Source organism: Molothrus aeneus, chromosome 22 (assembly GCF_037042795.1).
Source record: "Molothrus aeneus isolate 106 chromosome 22, BPBGC_Maene_1.0, whole genome shotgun sequence".
NCBI classification, from domain to species: Eukaryota; Metazoa; Chordata; class Aves; order Passeriformes; family Icteridae; genus Molothrus; species Molothrus aeneus.
This window is the reverse complement of record NC_089667.1, coordinates 3,686,438-3,709,969: the sequence shown is the minus strand read 5'-3', so window position 1 is coordinate 3,709,969 and position 23,532 is coordinate 3,686,438. Positions and strand designations below refer to the sequence as shown.

The 23,532-nt window shown below is 50.0% G+C and overlaps 1 protein-coding gene across 1 annotated transcript in view; it reads right to left on the bottom strand.

Annotated features, from left to right (window-relative positions):
* Positions 1 to 14: 14 nt before the first annotated feature.
* The window catches only part of JAM3 (junctional adhesion molecule 3), a 35,452-nt gene continuing 11,934 nt past the window's right edge, over positions 15 to 23,532 (bottom strand). Inside the window, exons 2-9 of the mRNA XM_066564328.1 lie at positions 8,640 to 8,705; positions 7,403 to 7,516; positions 6,431 to 6,583; positions 5,286 to 5,482; positions 4,918 to 5,017; positions 4,462 to 4,591; positions 3,102 to 3,156; positions 15 to 2,491 (exon numbers count right to left, since the gene is read on the bottom strand). Coding sequence (XP_066420425.1) covers positions 2,456 to 2,491; positions 3,102 to 3,156; positions 4,462 to 4,591; positions 4,918 to 5,017; positions 5,286 to 5,482; positions 6,431 to 6,583; positions 7,403 to 7,516; positions 8,640 to 8,705 — 851 coding nt within the window. The 3' untranslated portion in view covers positions 15 to 2,455. The remainder of the gene's footprint in view (positions 2,492 to 3,101; positions 3,157 to 4,461; positions 4,592 to 4,917; positions 5,018 to 5,285; positions 5,483 to 6,430; positions 6,584 to 7,402; positions 7,517 to 8,639; positions 8,706 to 23,532) is intronic.

Genomic DNA, 23,532 nt, shown 5'->3' with positions numbered 1-23,532 from the left:
CCCTACAAGAATGCTTTAGAGCTTGATATTTATGTAAAACATTCTTGGCAAAGTTAAAAGATAATACATTAGTACAAACCTGAATATTATTCACAATGATACAATGAATTCATCCATCAGCTCTCAGGAGCTGGGTGGGGGGAGATCCTCTCCCCTTTCTCTCATTAGAGATGCCACTGTGCATTTTGGAACTGGGAAAAAAAATAAAATGAAGTTTGGATTCCTAGCCCTGCTGGTTTGTCACACGAAGGCTGCCTTTGGTGGGGCTGCAGATTGTGCTCCCAGAGCTACCCTGGTCCAACCCTTTCCTCTCTCTCCTTTGTTGAGGTACCCTGAAAGCAGCACAGAGGAGCAGTGGATGCCCAGAGGGTGCAGAGGGATGTCAGAACAATTAGAGGCAGCAATCAGCACTGGGTGGTTGGATGAAGAGCTGGTATTAAGAAGGTAACACCAGGGAAAAGCTGCAGGATAGTGGTGATGGGTGAGTTACAGAGAGAACGCCTGGCTGGGGCTGCCCCATCCTTGTCTTTGCTTCCCCTGGCAAAGGGACAAGTGGCAATGCTTTGTTGGGGTGGAACAAATGCAGCAATGGCATGCCCAGCAAGGGCTCTAGGAGACAAAGCAGAGTAAAGCAGAACACGAAAAAATAACACTGACAGTCCAAATTGTCAAGTATCCAAAATACTGTATACAGGAAAAGTTAAGACAACTCAATTCATATTGGAAATACAAGAACACTAAATTCTGCTACATTAAAAAACTTCCTAAACCACAGCACAGTCCTAGTGTTGCATCCACATCTTGCAGCCTGGTCTCACCCAATGCTGTTCAACACTATCAACATGGATATTTTGGGAAACAAAATATTCCCCATCATTCTCTCTAAAGCCAAGAGAACCAAATTTGGTTGGTTTTGCTTTTTCTTTTTTTTTTTTTTTCCTTTACCATCTAGAGAAGAATTTCATCTGACACTGTAAAAGTGCTTTTGTGTTGAGCTTTTGCTTTCCCAAGCCCAGAAACAGTGGCCTTGGCCATGTGGTTTAAACCTGCCAAGCTGCTGCAGCTGTCACACTGTGTTAGTGCTTTAGGGAACTTGCAGAGGGGCAGCAAACACTGAAGTCACTCTGTCACCTCTTTATAACTGAATCCAAAAACCATCCTGGCTGTTTCTTGCAACGACAAAAACAAAGTGTTGGTCACTGGCAAGAAATTTTTTTTTTTTCATATAAAAAAGTTGATAGCTCCTGCCATAAATTTACAAAAACTATCCCTGAGTGACTCTGTTCTGTGTCTGGTAAGACCTCTTGTGACAAGGAAATGGCTGAAGCTGGCTGAAGAGGAAAGAGATGCTGTTCCACCTGCAGCTTTTTGTTACACTTTGCACTAATACTGATATGCTCTGACAGTGCCACACTATAGCAACGTGTGAGCTCCTCTCCTGTAGCTTCAACAGTAAAAAAATAGCTCCGTTACTCAAACACTGCTGGCATCGCATATTTACACTTTTAAATAGAAATGTTACCTTTTCTGAAGTAATCAAAATAGATCTTTGCAAAAAAATTTAGAAGGTTGTGGGGTTTTACAAAATAAACGGAGAAGGTAAAAAAAGCTGGAGGATCTCTCAGTACCTTTTATGGCAATCTTAGCCCAGGAAATTATTTGGCTTTAATTTTCCTGAAAGGGATGTCTTAGCAGTGGTTCTGTGCCTCCCCTGTAAGCCTCTTTGCCCACGGAAGGACGCAGGAGCCAAGCCTGCTTTGTGCAGATTAGAACCAGGGGTTACCTGGGTGCAGGAGCCCTGCCAGGCACTGCCCTGCCCTGGGGCTCCTGTTAAACAAAGCATTTGGGGATTTACACAAGGGCTGAGGGCATTAGTGGTGGTTTCACTGTCATTGGTGGCTGGGCACCTGAGCAGAGCCAAGCACAGGACAATCACAGATGTGGAAAAGTCACCAGCCAGGCCTGGGCAATGAGCTGCTGGGAGGAAATCCCCCAAATCTCACTCTCTGAAGTCCATCTACTGCTGTATCAGCACCTTTTTTTTTGTCTACTGGTAACACATTGCTGCTCATGTCTACTACAGGTTTACCTAATGCTGTGCCCCTGCTGGATTTGCACATTGTGGCCGTGTCCCTGCAGCACAAAGAGAAGGCAATTCCACAAACTTCACACAGCCCAGTCTCTTGGGAAGGATTGAAACCTTTCCTCAGTCCAAGGACAGGTTTGGGTGATCCTGTTGGTATCTCCAGAGGCAGGGGAGACGCGAGTTGGGCAGTGAGGAGTTACTTTAAACTTTGGCAAAGAAAAAAAAGATAAACAGATAGCTAGCTATCGAGTTCTTGTGTGTTCCAAACTCTTCCAAGCGCACTTAATTATTCTTTTGCTCTTGCTTTGAGTTCCTGGAGGAGGTATTTTCACACTTGCTTTTGCTGGTTTGCAATCTCCTTTTGGCGTCTTAGATGACAAATGAAGACTTGTGTCTGAAGTCGCCCTGCAACGAAACAGTTTGGGATGTAGGAAGGATCCAGCAGCTTTCCAGGCAGCTCTCTGTTCCTGCTGCCCCTAAAAGGTGGATCCAAGCTGTGTGACGATGCCCAGGCAGCTCCCATTTCCCACTGGGAAGGAGAGGGAGGCACCAGTTCCCCCGGCCAGGTGCTCCTCCCCTCGTCCTCCTCTCACACCAAGGCGTGGCAGGGACTTTCTCATTCCCTCACTGATATCTCTGCTAATGGGAGAGGCTTTTTCTGCTCTTAAGCTCAGTGATCTACTCAAATCCCAAAATACAAATTCTCTCGTAAAAGCATCACGTCCTGCCCACTTAATCCAATGAAACTCATCCTAAGGGGGTCAGGCCACGAGATAACTCAGAGCAGAGCTGCCTCTGATAGCTCCTGGCATCAGTCACTTCCAGGCAGCTTCAACTGTTCATCATTTCTAAGGAAATGACTCAGCCCTCACCCTTCTGTTTTCCCTCTGTTCCCCAGCCCTGCTGAGGAGGGGAGCCCACTCTCACAAAGTCTGTGGGCCCTCCCAGCGCCTCGTCCTCTGCCCACCCTCCTCCTCTCCTGCCAGAGATGGAAATGCAAAGCATTTGTTGTTACCTCATCATCTGTCCGGATATAGTTAACGCCATCAGGCTTTGCTGGAGTCTTGTAGCTGAAAGAAAGGGAAAAAAAATCTCATTTCTGGGACAGGAAGACTGCAGGGTTTTGGAGGGGAGGTGCTGGGGAAGATGGAAATGAGGAGGAGGAGCTGAGTGAGAAGCAAGCAGAGAGAAACCCAGTTTGTTTCTCAAATGAGAGGTCTGTGTTTATTCCATCATTTACCATGACTGGGATTTTGTCTGAATTCCCCTTCAGCACAGGGCGAGAAGATTGCTGTGTGTTTCCCTAAAACTCTGCAAAGAGATAAACTGATTCCTTCCTGGGCTTTGCTGCTTTGGTGTCTGTCACTGCCTTTCTGGGCCTCCTGCTCTGTTTCCTGTGGCAATTATAAAGTTCATTTTAATCCTTCACTGCCAGAAGCCTTCAGCATTTTTCTTAGTTACAAGGAAGCACCACTTGTTTGCAATCCCACAGGAACTCAGGATTTATACAAGACTGTCAAGTCCAGTGTATGCCAACCCTCAGCTGCATTTAAATGGCATATTTAGAGCTTTTTTCTGAAAAACAAACGAAACCAACGAGAAAAACAAGACAGGACTTGTGCTGAAAAGCAACATTTAGCACAGAACAAATCTATCTGGTGAGAATCTTGGCTTTGCATATATTATCTCCTCTCCAGACTCTGTAAGGACATCGAGGCTTGTCTCTGATGCTAATGCTGTTGTTTTTAACATTTTCATCTGCGCTCCAGAACGGCTGTTTTTCATCCCAAATTTAGGTCCTCACAACTAGTGAGACTTTCTGTGGAGAGCCTGCTCTGCTGCATCCATTCCCTACGCATGTCCTGATGCTTCAGACTAATTAGGCAGCGAGCTGAGATCATTAAACCATGGCCCTCGTTATGCCAACAGCACAGGAGCTGCTGGACAAACACCTGCAGGCATTTAATTGTGCTGGGCCTCCTTTCCGTGCAGAGGATGAGGGTGGATGTCAGAGCACAGCTCTCATCCACACCACAATTCTCCCCTAGGAAAATGCCATCCATTCCTGCAAGCATCCAAGGCCAGGCTGGATGGAGCTCTGAGCAGCCTGGTCCAGTGAAAAATGTCCCTGTCCATGGCTGGATGGTCTTTAAGGTCCCAACTGACTCTGGGATTCCGTGATGATTCCATGAAATAAACCTGGATGCTGCAGGGTTTTACAGCAGGGCATTGGATGCCTCAGGGACTGGCTTGGCCTGAGGACTTTGGTGGGGAATTAGGCACTGAAATTCCTTTTAGTCACTAATTTTTGGCACCCTTCAGACTCCTCCATGCTACCTGAGGGTGCAGGGAGTTGTCCAAGAAGCCCAGCTTACCTTTCCCCACTCTCTTTGCCATTTGCAAAGTATCCCCTTCTGTAGGCACAGCAGATCCCAAAAGTGATGAGCACCAGGACTGCAAGGACCACCAGGACTCCCCCGATTATCCCACCAATATTGAGGTCATCTGCCAAAGAGAGACACCAGCTCAGTGTTTCTTCAGGGCAGCAGCCACATGCCAGCTTCACACACACTAAAATGCCATCTCTCAAGTCTTTCAAGCAATAGTTCACAGGGAACAAGTGAGTCCCTGACTTCAAGATTAAATCTGTTCACAATCTGACGTTTCCCTGCATTTTCAGATTATTTTTATCTCCTTATGTTTGGGGCTATGAGAAAGCAGGGAAGACTTAATGCTGTAGGATGTCCCTCCCCAATCCTGATGGTGATGGCAATTTATTTATGGTGATAAATCAGGCAGCATTGATGAAAACTGTACAGAGAGCCACTCACAGACTTCCATCTCCTGCTCCTCACACTTGGCAAAGCCAGCCTCGTTTGTTGCTATGCAGGAGTAACGACCTGTGTCACCTTTGTGCACTGCATGGAAAACCTGGGGAGGGAAAAGGGACAAAGGGAAGGGATGTGACATGAGAAACAAAGCACTGTGAGGGTATAAAAGCGTGTATAAAAATGTATCTCTGCTAAGATCTTCTTCCATCAATCTTCCCCCTCCCAACTAACCCAGACCCTGGCACACTTCACCCTCTTCAAATTATTCATTCCTTGAAAGCCAGGCAATGTTTTTGTGAATTTACAAGCAGACTTAAAGATAACCTGTCCAGCCAAACAAGTGTTGATCAGGTGTGTCAGGGCATTACCAGAGTGCCTGTGGCAGGGTTCAGGCTGTAGGAGGAGTTGTGGGGTTTGGATTTGCTGTCGGCTGACAGAGGTTCGCTGTTGCGGTACCAGCTGTAGGTGGACTTGGGGAAACCTTCATTCTCATGGCAGTGAAGAGAGGCTGACTTGCCAACAGGGACAGCTTTAGGCACAGAGCATCTGGGAGTCATGGGTTTCACTGTGGGGAGACAAAAACCAGGTGAGCGGCACTAAAATTCTCTGCTTTCTTAGGCAAAACCATCCAAACTTCCCATTATTTCCAGCTGGTTTTAAACCTCCCAGAGTGGCACTGTTTGGAGATGCCCACAGCCCTTTGTGTTCCCCTTGCAGAGGCTGTGGGTTTGTGTTCATTTGTGTTTGTGCCAAGAATATTGTATTCTATTTTATCTATTTATTCTATTTTATTTATTTATTCTATTTTATTCTATTCTGTTACTCTATTGTATTCTAAATAGAATTGTATTCTATTTGCCATCTGTATGGAAGTTGTCTTCTGTTCAGTGGTCAGTTTTCCTTATCTCTTCCACAACCATTCCTCCCTCTGGGCAGACATCTGCTGATAACAGCTATTGAATGTCACTGCATGGCTGATAAGAACTACAGCATCCCATTGGGAGATGTAAGCCCAGAGGGAGGAGCCAAGCATTCCTGCCTGGATATAATCTGGAGATTCTGGAACACCAGCCAAGCATTCCTGCCTGGATATAATCTGGAGATTCTGGGACACCAGCACAGCTTCTGCACTGGATTTCCCAGAGGAACAGCAGCTGCCTCTTGCCCTGGATCTTCAGAGGAAGAGACTGCACCTTTCTCCAGGATCCCTGCTCCAGCAGAACCAGCCCTGGCACTGCAGGAGGGCTGAGCCACAATTCCAATGGTTCTGCTGCCAGCACCCTGACCCACAGGGTGTCAGCCTGGGTTCTGACTCTGTCAGTGCTGTTTTAGTTTACTGCATTGTTTATTTTATCCTTTTAATTTCTTCCCTAATACAGAACTGTTATTCCTACTCCCACATTTTTGCCTTAAAGCCCCTTCATTTAAAATTTATAGCAATTTGGAGGGAGGGGATTTACATTTTCCATTTCAGGGGAAGCTCCTGCCTTCCTTAGCAGACACAGTTTGGTACCTTGGACTGTGAGCTGGATGTTGATCTCGTCGATGGTTTTGGTGTCGGAGGGCGCAGCCACCTCGCAGCGGTACGTGGCCGTGTCCATCCTCGTGGTGTTCTTAATCACCAGGGACGTCCTGCTCAGGATCTCTGCCCGAGTTGCAAAGTCTCCTGAGACACAGAAAAAAGAGGGAAAACAGCAGGGGAATCAAGATTAATGACTCAAGACTGAAAACCAGACTCGTTTTGGGTGTATAAATTAAGTGGTTGTTCTCAGACTCCTTTCCAGAGTCAAAGGAACTCGATGCTTGAAAACCCCAAAGGAAACCAAAGCTTCCAGCTATGTAAGAGGATGAACTGGAAAGCATCACTCCAACCCTCAAAAACTGTGGCAAAATCGAACTTCCAAGACAGCCTCAGGCCTTGCCTCCTTTGGCAGATTCGTTTGGATGTGGCTCTTGGTCCCATGTGAAGTGCTGGAGTAATTCCAGATGGAGTCAAGCCCTCCTGGCACTGGAGTTCTCCTGTCAAGCCAGTGAGGCTGCTTCTAATGCTCCCAGGATGCTGCAAATCCCTGAGCAGCCTCAGCAGAGAGCACTGGCAGCTGGACACACAGGTCCCTGCTGGGGTGCAGGTGGAGCTCTCAGATGTTCTGGGGAAAGCCTGGAGGGCTCAGTGCCTGGTGCTGAGAGCTCAGACACCCAGTGACCATGGGACCCACAGAAGGGAAGCTGTATCATTCCTTTCTTCCCCAGAAAATGCCTCCTAAGGAGGATCTCACTCCAGCTCCCTGTGGCTCCCTACTGTGACTTGTCAGTACTGAGGCAGGGAGGAAAAAAACATCCTGCTCCCTCTCCATCCTGCACTTCAACTGTTCCAGAAGAAAGCAGCCAGCCAGCCAGAGCTCCTGCCTTTCACAGGCTTGTTTGTTCCCCATTGTGCTGTTTCTGAAAGCTGGTTTGGAAATCTGAGAACAAGGAATCTTCATACCCTGCATTTTGTTGCCAAAAAACACGTAAGAGGTTTCTCCATCTCGGATTTTCTTCCACTCGATTCTGGGATCTGGCGTCACCGTGGATTTAATGATGCAGGACAGCTCCACACCTAGCAGGAGAAATGGAGGCAATCCAGATTAATAGGAAGCAGCTGTGTTTTTGCTCTGCTCTGAACACTCTCACTCAGTGTTTTATTAGGAGATGCTGCCCACAAAGCAGAGCCTTCTCTTTCATCTGCTTCACAAACAGAAACATTGCTGGGTTCCAGGAGCTATTGGAAGATGGATTTTGGCCAGCAAAAATAATAGTCCAGCAGATATCAGCTATGGAGAGAAATGAACACCCTGTTCTCTGCAGACTGGGGCTCATGGCAAACAAAACCTTTAGTCAGAGTGAGCCCTCAGCCCTGTCCTGCTGCTGAGCAGAGCCACCCTGTGAGCCAGGGGTGCAGCATCTCCCTGGGCAGTGCCTGGGGATGGGCTGGGAGAGCAACTCCTGGGGATAAACCCAGCCAACGCTGTCCCCTCTGCAGCTGGCCCTGGCACCCCAGCTCCCCAGCAGGGTGAGAGGAGCCTTCCCAGTGTCACAGGCATCTTTTATGAAAAATCCTTTCCTTAGGATTTTTCCTCCTGAGAAGCTGAGAGGCCTCAGGAACAAAATGCAAACAATGGTTATCTGCTGCTGTGGAATGCAACAGGTGCATCTGGGATTGGGCTCGTGGTTGTTTCTAATTAATGGCCAATCACAGCCCAGCTGGCTTGGACAGAGAGCCGAGCCACAAACCTTTGTTATTCATTCTTTTTCTATTCTATTCTTAGCCAGCCTTCTGATGAAACCTTCTCTTCTCTTCTATTCTTTTAGTATAGTTTTAATATAATATATATCATGAAATAATAAATCAGCCTTCTGAAACATGGAGTCAGATCCTCGTCTCTTCCCTCATCCAAGAACTCCTGTGAGCACCATCACAAGAAAATATAAATTTCTCTCTCTGTGTATTAATTGCATTGTTTTCCTTTTCTTGGGACCCAGTTCAAAAAAGCACTTAGGCAGAGACTTTGCAATGCCAGTGGCTTGCAGAGGACCTCAATAAACCATTTAAAACAGGGATATACAAACACATTCTCAGGCACTCCTCTGAATCCCTGGCTCTCGTAGTCCTAAGGAACCAGTGAACAATAAGCCAAATTTTCCTGCATTGTTTGGCCTGATGCAGCACAGGCAGCACTCACTTTGGAATTCCTGCACCACGGGCTTGGTGTTGCTGGATGTCAGCTCCACAGCCAAGAGTCTGCAGCCTGGAAAAACAAACAGAAGGTAATAAGAAATAGCATAGCTCATAAGTCACCCAGCTAGGAGCAGGCTGCCTGCTGAGAAATCATCCTGGCCAGCTCTGAGGAGTGACTTCCCCTGACAAAACCTCTTCCTGCCTACCAGCACAGCTCCAGCAGGACTGAGTTTATTTAGGAGTTGTGGTGTAAATACAGGAAAATATAATTGTTAGAAGTAGCAATTAAAGAGGAGGATAAGCATAATGGCACAAAGGCAGTGCCAGCACGAGCCATTTCCTTGTGCTTGTTTAGATGGGAAAGGAACTGTGCTAATGCAGGAGTGAAAGTTTTATTTGGAAAATTAACTTGATGGTCAGAAGACAGGAAGCAGACCAGTCTCCAGAGATCTGGTCAGTTCCTGGGAGATGGAATGGGCCAGGCCTGGCCTCTAACAAATGCTGATTACATTGGCAAATACTGCAAGTGTGGAAATGTAAAATGTGAGGCAGTAAATCACAAGAGGACTGTGAATCAGGAGAAAACAGCTCAGCTCTTTGGGTAGAGCCCCAGCCAGACCCACACTGGGGAGGAAGCTGAGCCATGCAATGCTGTGAGGCTCCTTACAACACAAACCTGCTTGTTCCCTTCCTGCTCTGAGCACTAATTCCCAATTAATCCAGCCATCTTCCCTATTTTGCATGTTCCTTTAGTTTGAAAAATCTGCCTTCTGTGTCCCTTCTGCTGTGCACCCCACCAGAGCAGGCATCAACAGCAGTCTCGCTCTGCTGGATACCAAATTCACCAACAACTCCCCAGAGGGAGAGGGAAACAAGCAGGGATTTCCCTGGAAGAGGAGAGTGAAGCAGACAGGATATTCTGGAGCTGGGTGTTCTGGTTCTCCTTCTCCCATGCACAACATGGTGTCACCAAACCAGGCTCCAAAGCCCCTCCAGGAGGAGGCCCCATGCTGCAATCAGTGCCAAAATAATCAGCTGCAGGGGCCTGCTGGGGTCACATGAGCAGCTCTGCTGTGACAAATCCCATCACAGGTTGGTGGAAATCTAAGGGAGATGCCCACTGAGCTCGCTGGGCATTGATCAAACAGCAGCTTAAAAATGATGGAAAACCCAGCCTCAGGGACATGGGATGCAGCTGAAGGTTAAGAGTAAAAAGCCATAACAAGCATGGATAGAAAGCAGAAAAGAGAGATGTGGAGAAAGGAATGCTCTCCAGCATCATGACCCAGCTGGAAATTCCTGCGCTGGCTTTCAGGGGGGAAAGCTTTTGGGCAGGGACAACATCCCCCTGTGGAGTGGCCTGAGAAGCACCCAAGAGCTGCAAAGTCACTCCCACTCAAAGCCTGAGGGCCTTCAACACCCAAAACCCTTCCAGCAATGCTGAAATGTTCCCTGCTGGTTCCTGCCCCTCATTTATTAAATGCTGACACTTTCCTGGTACCCCAAAGACCACCAGGGAGAGCTGGAGTTTGACAGGGTTTAGAAAGCTGCCTTTGTGTCCAAAATCATTGTTTCTCACACAAAAGCCACCAGCTGATGCGAACTAATAGCTGGCCCAGCCAGAACTGCTCCTAGCAGGACTTTTCCACCCTTCCCCCTTCTGCACTGGAGACAGTCATGCAGCCTTTGGGAGAAATCCAATACTGCACTGAGCTGACAGAGCTCTGCACTTTGGTTCTCTCCAGGCAGCAGCTGGTCTAAGCAGTAATTTTTGCAAGTCTGTTTTGAAGCAGAGTCCATTTTCATAAGAGTTGCTGCTTCCAGACCTACCCCCTGAAAGCAGGGAATGGTGCCAGACAATGCCAAAGCATTCCCTGCCCTCTGTGCATCAGGGAACTGTGGATTGATCTGGGTTGGAGGGGACCTTAAAGACCCTCCAGTCCCACCCCTGCCATGGCCAGGGACACCTTCCACCGTGCCAGGGTGCTCCAGCCTGGCTTTGGACATTGCCAGGGATCCAGGGGCAGCCACAGCTGCTCTGGGCACCCTGTGCCAGAGCCTCATCACCCTCCCAGGCAGGAATTTATCCCAACATCCAGTCTGTTCTGTCAGCTGAATCCATTCCCCCTTGTCCTGACATGATGTGCTCTTGTAAAAGGGGATTTTTTAAAGTTCTCTGATCCTCCAGGTGTTCTGTGTGGGGCTCCCATCCTCGGGAGCATGAACAGATTCCACTGACCCCAGCAAACCCCAGAGCATGGGAAGCTGCTGATCCCCCAAAGACAAGGCACAATTTTGGGAAAATCCTTTTGGAATCTTTGGAAACGTTTCTAACAGTGAAACACAGCATTTGAGTGCCTCTGCTGTGAGATTGCTGCTTCTGGAACCAAGAACTGAATTGAGAGCCCAGGTCTGAGCACTCAGCTGATCTGAGGGGATGCTGGCTGGCCTCCTGCTCTGGACCAGTTTTAGTTTTGTTTCAGATTCTTGCTTGCACAATATCTTTTTCTGGGAAAATGCTGTCCCATCAAATAGGCATGGCAACAGTCCTACATCTGCTGTAGTTAGAAAATCTGTTCAGCTGAAGGTGGGGACAACAAAACCACGGAGCTGTGTAGCTCTGAGGGAGTTATGGCTCTGGAAATATTCACTCCAGGCCAGTGGGACTCCATCAGATTCCAGCCCCATCTCATTTCTCAGAAACTGCTCACAGCAGGCTTTTTCTCACCCACTAAACACAAGAGATTCAGGTCTATCCCTCAGGCACAAAGCAGGATGACAACAAATTTTAGACAGAAGCTGAGTCCTTGGAGACTGTGTGAGAGGTTCTGACATTATTACATGTATTGACCGTGGGCAGAGATCAATGTGGCTGCTTAAATCACTGCTAAGGCAGATTTATTCCCTTCTGTGTGGCAGAATACTGCAAGTAGCATGTTCTAAATTAAAAGAAGGTGACAGCAAAGCAAAACAAAAACCTGAGCTGACCATACAGACTGTACAGAAAGAGAGGAATGCCTTTCTGGAACCATCCATCCCTCATCCCAACTCTGCTGGCAAGAGTTGTTTGTTTGTTTTGTTTTGTGTTAAATCATCATTAGTGCTTAATAATCTTCTAAAAGGTGTTGCTTTAGGCTCCTTCCAGCCCAGCACAAACAAGCAGCAAAGGGTTTGTGTTATGTAAATCTCACTTCAAAGGCTGCAGCACCCGGGGTTTGGAGAACAGCTGGAATTGCATTCCCTGTCCATGTGTGCCACAGCACAGGCTCCCACCACAGCCGTATGTGCCACATCCCTGGATCCCACCAGGTCCATATGTGCTGCACCTCCCAGCTCCTACCAGGTCTCCATAGGCTGCAAAATCCCAAATCCTACCAGATCTGTATGTTCTACCCCTCTGAGTACCTACCAGCTCTCTGTGTGCTGCAGACTCAGCCAGACATACAGCTGAATCCCAAATGTCATCAGTTCTCCAAAATAGAATCCAGGACAAGCCACTGAAGTCTATAGCATATTCTTATGGCACTTCTTTTTTTTTTTTTTTTTTCAGCTAAAGAGATCCAGCCCATGCTTGTTACTGTGACTCATGGTATCTGAATCATTTTAAAACGCTATACTGAAGAAAAAAAAAGCAGCTTTATAGGCGACTCTGTGTGTTAAATCTCCTTTCTACTTTTCAAAGCCAAGCCTGACCTTCCATTTCCTTCCATCCTGATGTCTGTTTGAAAGGTCTAGGCAGAAATTTGAAGAGGAGGTGAGGTATTGTGTTATAGGGAAAATGAGAGGATGACCAGGAGACAGTTTGGGAGAAGTTGCTGGCAGCATCCTGAGCCACAGCCCCGCTCGATGTTATCTGATACAGTAATTTTAGTGAATGCACTGTCAGGCACAGGCAGTACAAAACCACGCAGCTGCATTTAAACACCTGCCCACCAAAGCAACAGAAATATTCCTTGCTTGAGGTGTCCATCATCACCAAGCCCTTGCTGGATTTGCAATTCAAAGCGTGCCTAAGCCATGTGGGAACGCTGCGATAAACCACACGCCTTGTTAAGCACCTCTGCCTTCTGGGGGGGTACTTGGTGCAGCAGGGGTGAGGGATACATTGGGGGGTGTTAAAACACGTTTGCTGAACCCTCTGCATGTCAGCAGCCTCAGGGCTGCTCGTCTGGAGGTGCCCCTGGAGCATCCATCCATCCATCCATCCATCCATCCATCCATCCATCCATCATCCATCCATCCATCCCTGTGTCCGTCCATCCATCCATCCATCCATCCATCCATCCATCCATCCATCCATCCATCATCCATCCATCCATCCATCCATCCATCCATCCATCCATCATCCATCCATCCATCCATCCATCCATCCATCCATCCATCCATCCATCCATCCATCCATCCATCCCTATGTCCATCCATCCATCCATCCCTATGTCCATCCATCTATCCATCCATCCATCCATCCATCATCCATCCATCCATCCATCCATCCATCCATCCATCCATCCATCACCCATCCATCCATCCATCCATCCATCCATCCATCCATCCATCCATCCATCCCTCATCAATCCATCCATCCATCCATCCATCCATCCATCCATCCATCCATCCATCCATCCATCCCTCCATCCATCCATCCATCCATCCATCCATCCATCCATCCATCCATCCATCCATCCATCCATCCATCCATCCTCAGTGGTGACAAGGACAGCACAGCCCGGGCACAGAGCAGCCCAGGGGAGCTGGGCAGGGCAGCCAGGCTGACCCAGGGCTGGCCCTGCCTCTCAAGGGGGGTGTGCAGCAGGGAGGAAGCTGCCTGGGAAATGGGTGGGAAACCTCCAGAGGAAGAAGAGCAGAGGGCGCCATGCGGAGCTGGACTGGGTAAAACAAGGAGAGGGGAGGCTGCATTCCTGCCCTCAGCTTATTTTGAGGAAATCACCATAAGCCCTTTCAGGAGCCTCTGACCATCTGCCTGGAAATATCCATCCTTTTGTCTCCCAGTGCTGCAGGCTCTTTATCCCCCCGTTCTCTATTCCCAGCGCGTCTCCTTGCAATTCCACAAGCAGACTTGTGCCAGGTGGTGCAGGACAGACAACGCAGCGTGGCACAGCAGTGAGACACCACAGTGCCTTAGGCACTGTTTGGTGAAGTTTCTTGGGCTTTCTTTGTCCAAATGTCTTTGTGTGGAACTTCAGAAACAGCAAATGTACTTGTGACAGATAAAGACTGGATTTGTAAAGGGTGAATAAATGTTTTGCAGCACTCAGTCTTAACTTCCACTCCTTTCCTTCATCCCAAGGAGCTGGTGCTGTGTTTGCTCTGGCCCCTCAGTGTCAGGCTAAAGCCCCTGGGGGCTGATAGGAGGGAGCAGGCAGGTGATGAGCCATGTTTGCCCAGTGACCCAAGCGAGCCATGTGCCTTTTTTTATTCCATTTTTCCATGGCACCTCCCTGAGCTCAGCCTTGACTCCAGGGTGGGCTGCCCTGCTGGAGAACAATGTCAATGTGCAGCCAGAGATTAGTGAACAAAAGCTTAGGAGTGTCTCCGTTCAAATTAAGTAACAGATGGACCTGGTCTGTGTGGGAGCTGATAACAGTTATAAAAAGGCCATCACCAGACTGTGGCCAGCCCACCCTGGAAAAAACCCACTCAGTCGTAAATCCTCTGTGCTGTTATAGCTGCTTGTGCGAGTAAGGCTTTATTTTTACCAGCTATCATCAACCAGCACGCCTTATTTTAAGATGCATGGCTTTTACTGCTCAGCTAAAAGGGTGCCAGCTCTCTGACAGACACCTCCCAACAGAGATGTGCCCGCCTGGGCAGGGAGCACCAGGCAGAATTAACCCAGAGAAGGGAAATGCAGCCTTGCAGAGCAGCCTTGGCATCCACAGGGCTTTGCTGTCCTCCTCTTAGGGAGCTCACTTGTGGCACTTTGCTGTGAAATGCTGGTGGCGAGGGGGTCTCTGGTGGTCCCAGCAGCAGCGGGACCCCGCAGGATGGAGCTGTGTGAACACCACCGGGTGTTTGCATTCATCTGGAGGTGTAAGAACTTGGGATTTTGCCCTTAATTCACTTTCTTCCTCCTCACCAGTACAGAAGGTGAGGAGATGCCTGACTTCAAACAGGGTACGTGCAGTTCTGGAATGAAATCTTAACCTGTTAAATCTCCTGATTTAAATCTCCTGACTTCAACTGGGACCTTAAAGACCTGACTGCATTTGCTGCAGAGAGGGCTCATTAGCACCCAGGCCACGCACACAGGCTTTTCTCTTCCTTTTTCTTTTTCAGTTTTTTTCTTTCCTCCTCCTTCTTTTCTTCTTTGCTTTTTGTCTTCCTTTTGGACAGGAGCATTTACTGTTCTACCTCCTAACCAGACAGCAAAGCACACCCACCCTGAGGAGTGGAACAGGTTGCTCTCAAGGAGATTTGGAACCCTCTTAGGTCAAAAGCCTCTCTGCAAAGCAGCTCCTTCTGCAGCCAAACACTCCCCCTGTCTCCCAGGCAGGCAGGGAACCATAGGTGTTGCCTGGGAAGACCACACAGAGCTCTCTGATGGTTTCCCCCAGCCTGGTTTCATCACACTGGGCTGCAGCTGCAGACAGACTGTCTCAAGCCACCATCTGATCAGGGCTCCTGCAGCTCAGGGTTTCACAACCTCTGCTTGCTGTGGCATTGCAGCGTGGGCAGAGATGAGATGTTAAGGTCCTGCAGATCAGCACCTTCACAGAAACGACCCCACTTTATTAAAATGGGGTTTCCTCTGTCCCAACAGAGCTGGCTGGAGGCGCCAGCCCCACAAAGGGACCCTCACTCAGCCGCCAGCAAGGAGGAGATGGACATTTATACTCCATTTAATACCCTGCAGATGTGGCTGTACAAACCTTGCCCAACATCTTAATCTGGGCCTAGCTCTCCTGTTTTCCCAAGCTCATCCCCTGGGCTCTGGCTCCTCTCCTGGAGAGCACTGGCTGTATGCGCAATATTTGTGTGCATGACTAATACCCAATACTTAAAGAGATTAGGATGGAAGCAGCAAGGAGAACTTCCAGCATGTCAGATTGCATCTCCTTCTGGAATATACTTCAGGCCAACTTCAGCTCAGGGAGAGGATGGAAAGAGTTGGAATTTGCCCCTCAAAATCAGGGATGAAGGGTAGTGGAGGGGGAACAGAAAGGAAACATGAACAGGAAAGCTGTTACCACCATTCCCTGCATTCCTGAATTGCTTCTTCCTTCCCAACAAACCTGAGGTCTCATTCAACAAACTGAAAGTCTCATTTCCCTCGTGTGAGCAACAGGGAATAGGGCATGGAGCTCCTGCCAGGGGATTGAGTCCTGCCCAGACCACTTCTTTGCCTTGCTGGTGGCCTCTGGGGTCAAGCCCCTCAGAGATGCTTTGGGCTTCCAGTGTTAGGCTGAGTCTCCAGGAGGGAAAACAGGGGCAGGTGGCCTTGCTGTGTGGTTCTGAGGCAGGAGAGCTTCTCCTTACAACCGCACCAGGGTTTTGGCAAAATAACAGAGGAGAAATCCCAGATCACTCGGCCAGGAATGCATCAAACCAGCCAGGATGTGCTCAGTGCTGGTCTTGCCATTTCATTAACAAATGGGCAGCCTAATTACACCTTCAAACTGGGCTGGCTCACAGCCAGCATCAGGGAAATAAAATGGGGATGAGGGGATCCCAGGAGGGTAGCTCATCCCCACCTCTGTTTAGGGCATGGAAACCCCAGGGATGCAGCTGGCCAGGACCCTGGCACCCTGAGGAAGCTGAGGGTCTCTTGTGCAGTTTCCCCCCATCATTTCCATCTCCCCAGGTGCTGTACATTCCTCAGCTGAGCCTCAGTCCCTCCACATTCAGCATCCCCTGTACTCAGTAAGGATGTACAGTTCCAGTTCACTGGAGGAAAAAAATGAGGAATGGAAATCCCAGGAAGAGCAAAGGCACACGCTGTCTCAGGCAGCAGTGGATATGCCTCTCTGTGACCTGTTTACTAGATGAGAATGCCTTGCAGCAGCAAATCCCAGGAACAGAGATGGTGAGCACTGGAGAGCAGTGGGAACTTTTGCACAGGGCAGATTTGAAACCAACCCTTCCTGCCTAGTCCCACTTGCCTTCCATTGTTTCCTCAGCCAGCCCTAGGAACTGCCATGCAGGCACATCCTACGTTATTTCTCACTTCAGCAAGTCCCCTTCCTCCCCAAAGTGGCAGATGCTGGTACCAAATTAGTGCAAAGTGGGAGGGAACCAGCAGATAAGTACCACAAAAGCCAGGAGCAATGGTGCTCCTGCTGTCCTTCCCTTCCTCCCAGCAGGACTCTCCTGGCAGCCGACAGATGCTGAGGGATGAAATCCAGGGCAGAGTGGGGTCAGTGAGATGTGACAGGGATCTATGGCCAGTGTCAGGGAGAGGGAGTGAACTGCAATGGGAAAAGGGGCAAGTTCCTTTATTTTTGGCTCGTGTGGGAATTTGACTCAAGGATTGCTGAGGATCTCAGAAGCCACGGTGACATTTTCCAGGCTGAGCGCCAGCCGAGGCACAGACTTGATCTCAGCAGGTATTTGACTTCCCTGGGAGCTGGGATGCTTGCTACCTGCCTGACCCTGCCTTTTGATGAGGACACACATCTCAGAAGCTGCCTGCAATGCAAAGACAGGAAATAAGCGGATATGCTATCAGCACCAGGCTTTGCAGTGCTCCTTAGTGTCTGGCTGTGTCCCAACCATCAATACAGAGACTTGCAGGGGTTTAGCCTATAATCCTCTATTCCTCTGTCTGTGACTCTAATCTCCTGATCCTCCCTTCTCCTCCAGCCTAGAGGCTTGACCAGCAAAACACGGATCCGAGGTTCTGCTTATTGAAGACCAACCATGTCATCTTCCTGTGGAAAATGGGAGCTGGGGAGAGAGCAGCAGTCATCCGAGCCAAGAGCCGGGAGTGGGCTGGAGAAGGGAACAGGAGAGGGCGTGAGCAAGCACACAGAGAAATAAATCATTTATGACAAGACTGAAAGCAGCTCTCGTTTTAAGAACATTTCCTCCAATTTTACAGTGTAATTTCTGCCTTTTTTTTTCCTTTCCCCGCGTGCGTATAATTCTAGCCCCGGGTACAAACCGCAATTGTCTCACGAACACGCCATGAAACACGCACAAATAAACGCTGCAGGAGCCTGCTGCAGGCACCCAGGGAACATCCCCAGCTGCCTGTGAGCACACCAAGAGCTCACAGAGATCCCTGTGCCGTCATTCCAGGCGGGAGAGCTGGGGCCGGCCTCCGCCAGGCAGCTTTGAAGCTTTGCAGAGAATCCGTCAGAACAAAGGACGCAGACCCACAAGGGGGGAAAGGCACTCAGCAAGCCCAGAGATGTGATTTTAGGGGCAGCCCTGGATCACAGGAGCAGATCTGAGAAGACTTGCCTTGTTAACATCAGCCTGAGCAGCACAGGCTGCCAACCTGCGCGGGGAGAAGCGCTGCAGGGTTCAGGGGAGATTATTTTCTTAGGAAGTGCACCAGGGAATTAAAGGGAGCCCAAGTGAAGTCACAGACAGATAAAGATGAAAAGCCTGACACAGAGCTATTAGGAAGATGCCAGCATAAATGAGCAGGGGGAGAGGGAAGGGAGTAATGCTGTGTCAGAGCAAAGAGGACAAAACCCATCCTGGCTCAGCCCAGCCTGGATTCCTGACCAGGGCAAGTCTGTTTAACAGAGCAGAAATGAGCCTTGGCACAGAGGGGTTAAAAGATTACTTGTCCTGGGTGAGTTGAATTAGCCACATATCTGGGAACCAACTTCTCCCAGACCCTGCCTTGTTTTTCTCCTTAAACATCATCTGCTGCTATTTTTAGCAGAGAATTTTCTCAGCCGAATGCTCCCAGTGGAGCTCTGGTCAGGGGCCCTTTTCCCAGCGAGACATGGGCACAGCAGCACATGCTGGCCCCTGGCTCAGCCCAGCTCTGTGCCACTGCCCTGCCATCTCTGGGTTCCTGTGCCACACTGCCAGCCCTCTCCTGAGGCACGGGACAGTGCCCACCCCAGCCTGGGCCAGGTATATTCAATGCCCTCAAAAAGCCAGGGGAGGCTCTAAGGTCAGAGACAGCTAAAAGGGGTGGACTGGACTTGGTAACTCGCCTGGAGGCTTTAGCAGCATGAATGGCAAGAAAGGTGGGAAGGAGATGGAAAGAAATGATTAGGCTGACATTAATAACAGGATCTGCTTCTCAGGACTAAAATCTATTTGGATTCCTTCCAGTTCCTCCGAGGGAAACCATGGAAGCTTTTATTGTTCATAAAAGTTGTAACTAAATTCGGACTGTATGAAGCTTAAGGAAATACCTCTCAGAGGACAACCCTGCTAAAAACAAACGAGGTAACTCCCTTCCTCTTCTCTGCTTTTCTTGGGGCCTTCATTCTTCCTTGGCCAACACCCCAAGCTGTCCATCAGCCCATCAGCCCCTGGCTCCTGGCTGCTCAGCCTCCAGCACTGCTATCTGTCTGCCTGGCTGCAATTAGCAATGTGTCACTGGATGTCTGGGCTGCTTCTCAGGGAGGCAACGCTGGGAACTGCTTTTATCTCCAGCTTGAATTAATACCTGCCTGCCAGAGATCAGCACGGAAATCAAAGGGCCAGATCAGGGCACACGGATGGACAAATTGAGTAAAGCAGGAGCAAACCCCTGCCTTGTGTGTGCTAATGTGCAGCTCAGGCTGGGGGAGCTGGGAGGATTGAGCTCTGTGGATGCTGGGGATGAAGTCAGGAAGGTCCCTGTAACAATGGCCCCTTCTTGGTCAGTGTATCTGTTCCCTGTGTGTCTTGGAGCCATGTCAGCGAAGCAAACAGATTGGGAACACATTTGCACTCCCCACAGCAGCATAGAAGCCAGCCCTGACACAGAGGAGCAAGCTGGGCTCTTGGCTGCTCCGTGCCTCGGTGCCAAGTTTCCAGCTCTGCTCAAAACCTGTGTTGGAGCCTGAGAGGACAGGCAGGGCTGGGGAATGCTCAGCTCACAGAACCTGGCAGCTGCAGGACAGGGGAGCCAGGCTGAGCTCACCTGCGCTGCTCTGAGGCTTCCCAGGTGACACCAAACCTGGCACAGTGTGGCTCTGGCCTCCTCACGGCCACGCTGGAACAGCTGGGGCAGCAGGAGCCCACACAGCACACAGATGCTGCACAGGGCCTCGTCCCTGTGGCGAGAGCTGCCTGCAAAAAGCTTCCCCCAGCCCTGCAGGAATCCCAGGAGCCCTGGATCTCTCTCCTGACCTTCATGTGTGCATTCCAGCACATGGCACTTAACCTTTGAGGCTCCTGTGCAGCGCCAGTGCCAGCGTTTCACGGATGAGTGTGCTTCCCCTCGCATCTGCCCCGGCATCAGAGGCTGCCAGCACCTCTCTGTCTCTCTGCTGGCCCTGCTCCCAGCTGAAGGACAGACAATAGGCATTTGAATCCAGTCTCCACTTCCCCTCCCCAGCAGCCTGGGGAGATGGCATATCAGAGGCAGTGCTGAGAGCAGCTCCTGCCAGCTAGCCACAGGTCTCTGCAGATCCCACGCTGTCCTCTCCTTCCCTCCCACGGCCACAGAACCACCACTGCAGAGGTCACTGGGCACCCAGGCCAGCTCTGCTGGGCAAGTCCTGCCTCCCTCCAGCTAGCCAGGCCAAGGGAGCCTTCTCTCAGCACTCTGCTGCTGCCAGAATGGACTGGATCACCCTGCATCCCCAACCTGCCAGCCACAGCACTGGGCACGGAGCTCTCCTGGACCTCTCTGCCCTGCCAGCTCACTGCAGACACACTGGCCACCTCCTGGACCTCTCCTGCTCACTCTTAGGAGCATCTACCTGCATTTAAGTGATCCAGGTTCCACCTGCAAGAGGTTCAGCCAGGGTCTGGTGAGAACTGTCCTGGATTCTCCTGAAGAACCATCTTCCATCTTTCTAGAACCAGCTCTGCCTCTGGAGCCATTCAGCCTGCTTGGCACCATTCCTGCTGCTTCAGAGATAACAACAGAGAGTGAGAAAAACCTGTCTAGACACCATTTACCTTCCACGGACTCCCACTGCCACATCAAAGCACCTCTTCAAACAAAACTGGCCAGGGAAAACTCCCCAGCCCTCCTGTGCCTGCTCCAGCCAGAGGCAAGGACTCATCCCATCATGCTCCAGAGTTTATCTTTAATCCAGGCCCTTCTGACAACAGGAAGAGAGGGAGGATGAAAAATCTCATTACAGGCACATCAACAGAAGTCACCTGGCTTTACCCTGCCCAGCTGGGGGCTGCATCCCTTCTGCTCAGTGCCCAGCTTCAAGCTGAGATCTCACCTGTCTCCTCCGGGCAGGCTGCAACCCCCCAGCTCCTCTCCAAAGCTGCCACACACTTGTCACACTTGTCCCTTCTGCTCAGCTGCCTTCCCATGTGTGTGAATGCTGGGCAAGCTTGGCTGCGAGCTGGGGATCACAGAATATCTTCCTGTGACACCCAAGGGAAGGGAGGTCAGCACCCAGCTCAGGACAAAGGCACAGGAGCTCAGGGAGAGGCTCAGGATACCCTGAAACCAAGGAGAGAATTTCAGGTTTCCTGAGCAATTCAGAATTCAATTCTCAGTTCTTGAGAATTTCAGGTTTCTTGAGCACAAGTTCAAGTCCCTGCTGTGAGGAAGCACCTGGTGCTGGCATCGAGCACTGACCCCACACAGCCACCACGAGAGCAGCATCTACCTCATTATTTTAATCAGGGTCCTTTGAAATACCTCCTGTGTGAGAGACAGCTAAGAAAATCCCAGTCTGGCTTTATTCTGTCTCAGGCAGAAACAGCCTTTATTTAGCAAACTGCTGCTAACAGCTCTGTCTCATTAGTCAGTGTTTAGGGAAGCAGGCTGCAATTGTTCTGAAGTCTGGCATTGCAGAAAGAGCCTTGATAATGAGGTCTGCAGGAGACGATTCCTCCTGACAGCCCCACAATGACCTAGAAATCCTACTTAATTCCCTGTCAGGGAAAAGTGCTGAGTAACAGCGAGGTGCAGAGGCACCGGGGGCTGGTCCCAGAGGGAGCTGCTCACACTCGGGGCTGCCATGCAGGTCCAGGGTGGCAGAGCCAGCCCTGCCCAGCTGCAGCAGCTCCCCAGAGAGAGCCTGAGGGGCAGGGACATGGGGCTTGCTGTGGGAAGGTTTTGTAGCCTCGTCTGGAGAGACTTGGCATATAGATAACACAACAGGAAAATCAACAGCAGCACCTGGGTCTGGGCTTCCCAAGGCATGAAGCACTGCCTCCCCTGGATTGTACTCACCTGCAAACTGTGCCAAAGCCCTGCCAAGGAACTCCCTGGCTCAAACAGCTCCACTTTTCCCTCTGTTCTAGGTCTGGCATGGCCGGGAGCTCACCAGCTCCACTGCTCCCAGCAGAGCCTGTGCAGTGTTCTGCTGTGGAGCACCCCTGGAGCTGCACAGAGGAGCAGACTCTGGGCAGATTGTTAGAGCAGCCCTCCAGTATCCGAAGACAGCCTACCAGAAGGAGGCAGATGAGCTACACAAGGGCACGGAGTGATAGGGAAAGTGTGGATGGCTTTAAAACCTGAAGAGTATGTGTTTCCTTTGGATATTGGGAAGAAATTCCTTGCCAGAAGGGTTGTGAGACACTGGAACATGTTGTGGGTGACCCATTCTTGGAAGTGTTCAAGATCAGCTTGAATGGGTCTTTGAGCTTAAGGCGGTCTAGTGGAAAGTGTCCCTGCCAATGACATGGGGGGTGAAATTAGCTGAACTTTAAGGTCCCTTCCAAACCAACCATTCTATTATTCTGTGGTAATATTCATTCTGTGCAGTAGCAGTAAGCAGTTGAAGATAGAAATAACAGACTATTCATTCTGAGAAACTGCTATCCAATGAGTTTAACTGCTTGGCTCTCACATGTATGCTCCATTTAGCATTACTATATCCAGTAACAGTCCTAGCGCTTTATCATACACACAAATATTTTATAATTTTTAACGTTTCTGACATTTGGGAACAGGATATGGGACACAGAGTGTGTGCCCTGAGGTGCTGGGGAGCATCTGACACGTTCTGCCCCAGCTGCTTTCCCCCATTCCCTCGGAGGAGCAGGCAGCAGGCTGGGGCAGGCTCAGCCCATAGGCACCCCATTTTCAGTGGGGTGATTTGTTCTCTACAAGCAGCACGTGGGCATGGCCAGAAACCTCTGGGCTGGGTGGCCCAGGGCCAGCTGGGCCAGAAGGTGAGGCAGGAGGTGTAGCAGGAATGTGGGCTCCATACTCCTGCAGGGAGGCTGTACAAAGGTGGGGTTGGTCTCTTCCACCAGACAGCACGGACAGAACCAGAGGACACAGCCTCGAGCTACATCAGGGAAGGGATAGGTTGGATATTAGGAAAAAATTCTTCACCAGAAGAATAATAAAGCACTGGAATGCTCTTCCCAGGCAGATGGTAGAATCACCATCTCTGGATGTGTTTAAAAAAAGCCTGGACATGGCACTTGGTGCTATAGTCCAGTTGAGGTGTGAGGGCATAGGTTGGGCTCAATGATCTTAAAGGTCTCTTCCAACCTCATTATTCTGTGATTCTGTGATACAGCTGACCCTGAAGACCACCTCCAGCACAGACCCCCAGAGCCATGTGCTTGCCACCTGTTCCAGCCAGCAGACGAGGGGCTAAGGCAGGAATTCTGGAGCTGAATGCAGGGTCTGTTCAGGAGGGGTCTGGAGCCACACTGGGCTGGGGGTGCTGTCACAGCCCCTGGCACAGGAATGCAGGGTCTGTTCAGGGGGATCTGGAGCCTCCCCAGCATTGGGCTGGGGGTTCTGTTTCAGCCCCTGGCACAGGAATGCAGGGTCTGGAGCCACATTGGGCTGGGGGTGCCCTCCCAGCCCCTGGCACAGGAATCAG